This window comes from Gossypium arboreum, chromosome 10, assembly GCF_025698485.1.
Source record: "Gossypium arboreum isolate Shixiya-1 chromosome 10, ASM2569848v2, whole genome shotgun sequence".
Lineage (NCBI taxonomy): Eukaryota > Viridiplantae > Streptophyta > Magnoliopsida > Malvales > Malvaceae > Gossypium > Gossypium arboreum.
In genome coordinates this window covers 91,852,019-91,855,857 of record NC_069079.1, presented here as the reverse complement: position 1 = coordinate 91,855,857, position 3,839 = coordinate 91,852,019, and the positions used below count along the sequence as shown (strand labels likewise).

The 3,839-nt window shown below is 41.6% G+C and overlaps 1 protein-coding gene across 1 annotated transcript; it reads left to right on the top strand.

Annotated features, from left to right (window-relative positions):
• The first annotated feature begins 1,550 nt into the window (after positions 1 to 1,550).
• LOC108487937 (uncharacterized) lies at positions 1,551 to 2,432 on the top strand. The gene is made up of 2 exons (XM_017792271.1): positions 1,551 to 1,991; positions 2,073 to 2,432. The coding sequence occupies exons 1-2, from the start codon at positions 1,551 to 1,553 to the stop codon at positions 2,430 to 2,432; spliced, it is 801 nt and encodes a 266-aa protein (XP_017647760.1).
• Positions 2,433 to 3,839: the final 1,407 nt, after the last annotated feature.

Genomic DNA, 3,839 nt, shown 5'->3' with positions numbered 1-3,839 from the left:
CTATATTTTGCTCGTTGGTATTTTTTTTAGAAGCTTCGAATATATGGTATATGGCATGTATAGGCTGGTGTCATTTTGGCATATTTTGAGTTGTGATTTTAGCCATGTGATTTGGCTTGTAAATGTTAGTATATGACCATTTAAGTTGGCTTGAATTATATGCTTGATAAATGATATATGAGATGTATAATATGTTCTAAGTGTTGGATTGTTTGGAATTGTTGTTCTTTGATTGGCATATTGTGGCTTGATTTTGAGATGATCATATGGTATATTAAGTGACTTGAAATGGATGATAGGTTGATGAATTAATGTATTTGGAAATGAGATAAAGAGTGATGATTATGATATATTGTTTTGGTATGTTTTGAATATGGAATTGAGAGGTTGAATGGTTATGAATAGATGGCATGATATGAGCATGATTTGGTAGGTTTTTGGTCACTTAAAGATGTATTGAAATGGTGCTATTTGGTTGCTATGTACGCTTGTGGTTAGGGTGGCAAATTGGCTTTTCAAATAGCCTATTTTTGTCCACACGGTCATGTTGCACGGCCGTGTGTCCCCTGATGTACCCTTTGAATTAAAATTAGTATACCCTGTAGTTTTAACACAGCCTTGACACATGGGCGTGTCTATTGGTTGTGTGTGGCATATGGGCTGGCACATGGGCATGTGGTCGGTTGTGTGACCTAAGTCAGTAACCCCCTTAGATTTCACACGGTCTAGCATACGAGCGTGTCCTCGGCTGTGTGGTGTAAGTCAGTATGTATGCTCTGTTTTCACACAGGTGTGTATGGTAGCCATGTGAGGCACACGACCTGTTCACACGAGTGTGTGACCCTTAAATTAAAGAAAATTTTCTAAGTTCCCAAAGTTTGCAAATGTTATCAGTTTAGTCCCAAACCGCTTCTAAGCATGTTTTAAGGTCTCGTAGAGCCTTATAAGGGACATTGTGAATGTTTTGAATGGATTTTAAGTATGAATGTATATATGTATGTGAATGAGGTGTGTTATCCGGTAATGCCTCGTAACCCTATTCTAGCGTCGGATACGGGTTAGGGGTGTTACAGATAGTATATTTTGAAATAATTGTAGCTAGTACTTTCTGATGCTGTACTGAAATAGCTAGAGACTGAAACTTCTGAAAACATTACTAGATGCATAAAATTTATGCTAATAAAAAAATGGAACTGATACATAAAATTTTATAATGTAGATAAAATTTGAAATTTATGATGAGCGCTCGTGGAAAACCCAGACGTGGTATATGGGGCCGTGGTAGAGGCCGTTGGAGAGCTCGAGCTCAGTCTTCCTCTCTGGGAAGTATGCCCAATTTAGACACAAGTGAGACACCGGTTTCGTCTATTACTGAGACTGGGTCTCAAAGCCGTTTGGCTGGGAATGACATACTATCCCAAGCCATGTTGAGGATATTGGATAGGGTCGCTAGACCCCATTTTGGATCTAGGGGCCGTGGGCCGGTAATTTAACGACTCCGGTCTAATAGTGCTGATCTATTTAGAGGTGTCATTGGATTCGCCCCTACCATGGCCGAGTATTGGCTGGAGGCCACCGAGAGGATCATGAATGATTTAGACTATACTTCCGAGCAGAAACTGAAGGGTGCAATCTCTTTCCTTCGTGACGAGGCATATCAGTGGTGGTTAATAGTTGAGAAGGGTACTCAACCTGATCATCTGAACTGGGATATCTTTAAGTCTACTTTCCAGGGAAAATATATGGGGGCTAGCTATATAGATGCTCGCAGGCATGAGTTTATGAATCTCATGCAAGGTGATAGATCTGTGGCTGAGTATGAGGCCAAATTTCTGAGGTTGAGCTACTACACTCGAGGCATACTGGCATCTGAGTATGATAAATGTATTTGTTTTAAGGACGATCTGAAAGATAGTTTGAGGGTTCTAATTGCTCCACAAAGGGAGTGTGAGTTTACAGTTCTGGTTTATAAGGCAAAGATTGCCGAAGAGGTTAAGCGCGTGGAGTGCTAGAACAGGGACAGTGAGAGAGGCAAGAATAAGAGGGATTCAGAGCCCTCTAGTTCTATTCAGAGGCCTAAGAAAAAGGCCAAACCTGATGGGTCGGTTAGAGTGGGGGCTTCTATTGCTCCTACTGGGATTCAACCGCGTGGAGATTGTGGTAGGTGCCATCTAGGTGAGTGTTTGAGGTGGTTAAGGGCTTGTCTAAGGTGTGGGTCTTTGGAGCATCGTATTAGAGAGTGTCCACAGTGGGTAGATCAGATGCAAGCTTTGGGATCTGGTATTGTACAACCTCAGAGGGCAGTTCAGCAGCCACCTAAAGGCCATGGACCGGCTAGAGGTGGAAATGGTATAGGCCCAGGATGGATAGCACCGGGTAGAGGTGCTGGTCAGACTGATGTGAGGCAGCCTGTGTTGGTTTATGCTACTTGATGCCGAGAGGATAGAGATATTCCATATGTTATCACCAGTACATTCTTAATTTTTTATGTACCTTATACTACTTTGATAGACATAGGTTCTACGCACTCCTATGTAGCTAATTCTGTTTTTGAAAACTTGGGGATTTCTGTTGAGAGCACTTTTAGTGAGATCACTATACTGAGCTCGTAGGGGCTGTGTTTGTGGAAAATCTGATGGAGTTACCGTTTGGGGAGTTCAATCTAATTTTGGGTATGGATTGGTTGGTTGAGCATCGAGTCAATTTGGATTGTGTGACTAAGAGGGTCATTTTGAGGACTAAGGATGATAAGGAGATGGTTGTATCGGTGAGCGTCGAGATTATCTATCCAATGTGGTCTTCGCTCTTGTGGCTGAGAGACTAGTTTGGAAAGGGTGTTAGGCGTATTTGGATTACATCAGTGTTTATGTTTTTAGGGACTCTTCTATCGGGGATATCAGATTAGCGAGGGATTTTTTAGATGTCTTTTCTGAGGAGCTACCAGGTTTTCTCCGAATCAAGAAGTTGAGTTCGATATTGAGCTTCTACCGAGTACAGCTCCGATGTCCATCGCTCCCTACCAAATGGCACCGAAGGATCTTACAGAGTTTAAGGCTCAACTTCAAGAGCTTTTGGATCGTGGTTTCATCTGCCCTAGTATGTCTCCATAGGGGGCACCGATTCTGTTTGTAAAGAAAAAGGATGGCACCATGAGGATGTGCATCTATTATCGGCAGTTGAATAAACTGACTGTGAAAAACAAGTATCCATTTCCGAGGATCAATGATTTATTTTATCAATTTGAGGGGTTTTTGTGTTTTCAAAAATTGATCTCTGATCTGGGTACCATCAGCTTAGATTTAATGAAGTTAATGTTCATAAAACTGCATTTAGGACTCGTTATGGACATTACGAGTTCCTAGTTATGCCTTTTGGTCAGACGAATGCTCCGGCTGCATTCATGGATCTGATGAACTGAGTCTTTCAGCCATATCTGGATCAGTCCGTTGTGGTTTTCATCGATTATATTTTGGTTTACTCTAAGATTAAGGATGAGCATGATGAACATCTTAGAATAGTACTTCAGATACCTCGAGAGAAGCAGCTCTACGCTAAGTTGAGCAAGTGTGAGTTTTGGTTGCATGAGGTGACTTTTCTAGGTCACATGGTTTCTGCTGAGGGATTTGAGTTGATACTATAAAGGTTGAGGCTGTGCTTGATTGGAAATAGCCCAAGAATGTATCATAGATTTGCAGTTTTCATGGCCTTGTGGGGTATTACAGGTGTTTTGTTAAGGGATTCTCTCTGATTGGAGCTCCTTTCACTAAGCTTCTGCATAAGGGTCTTTCTTTTGTTTGGATTGATGTGTAGCAATCGAGCTTCGAGAAGATCAAGTTTGT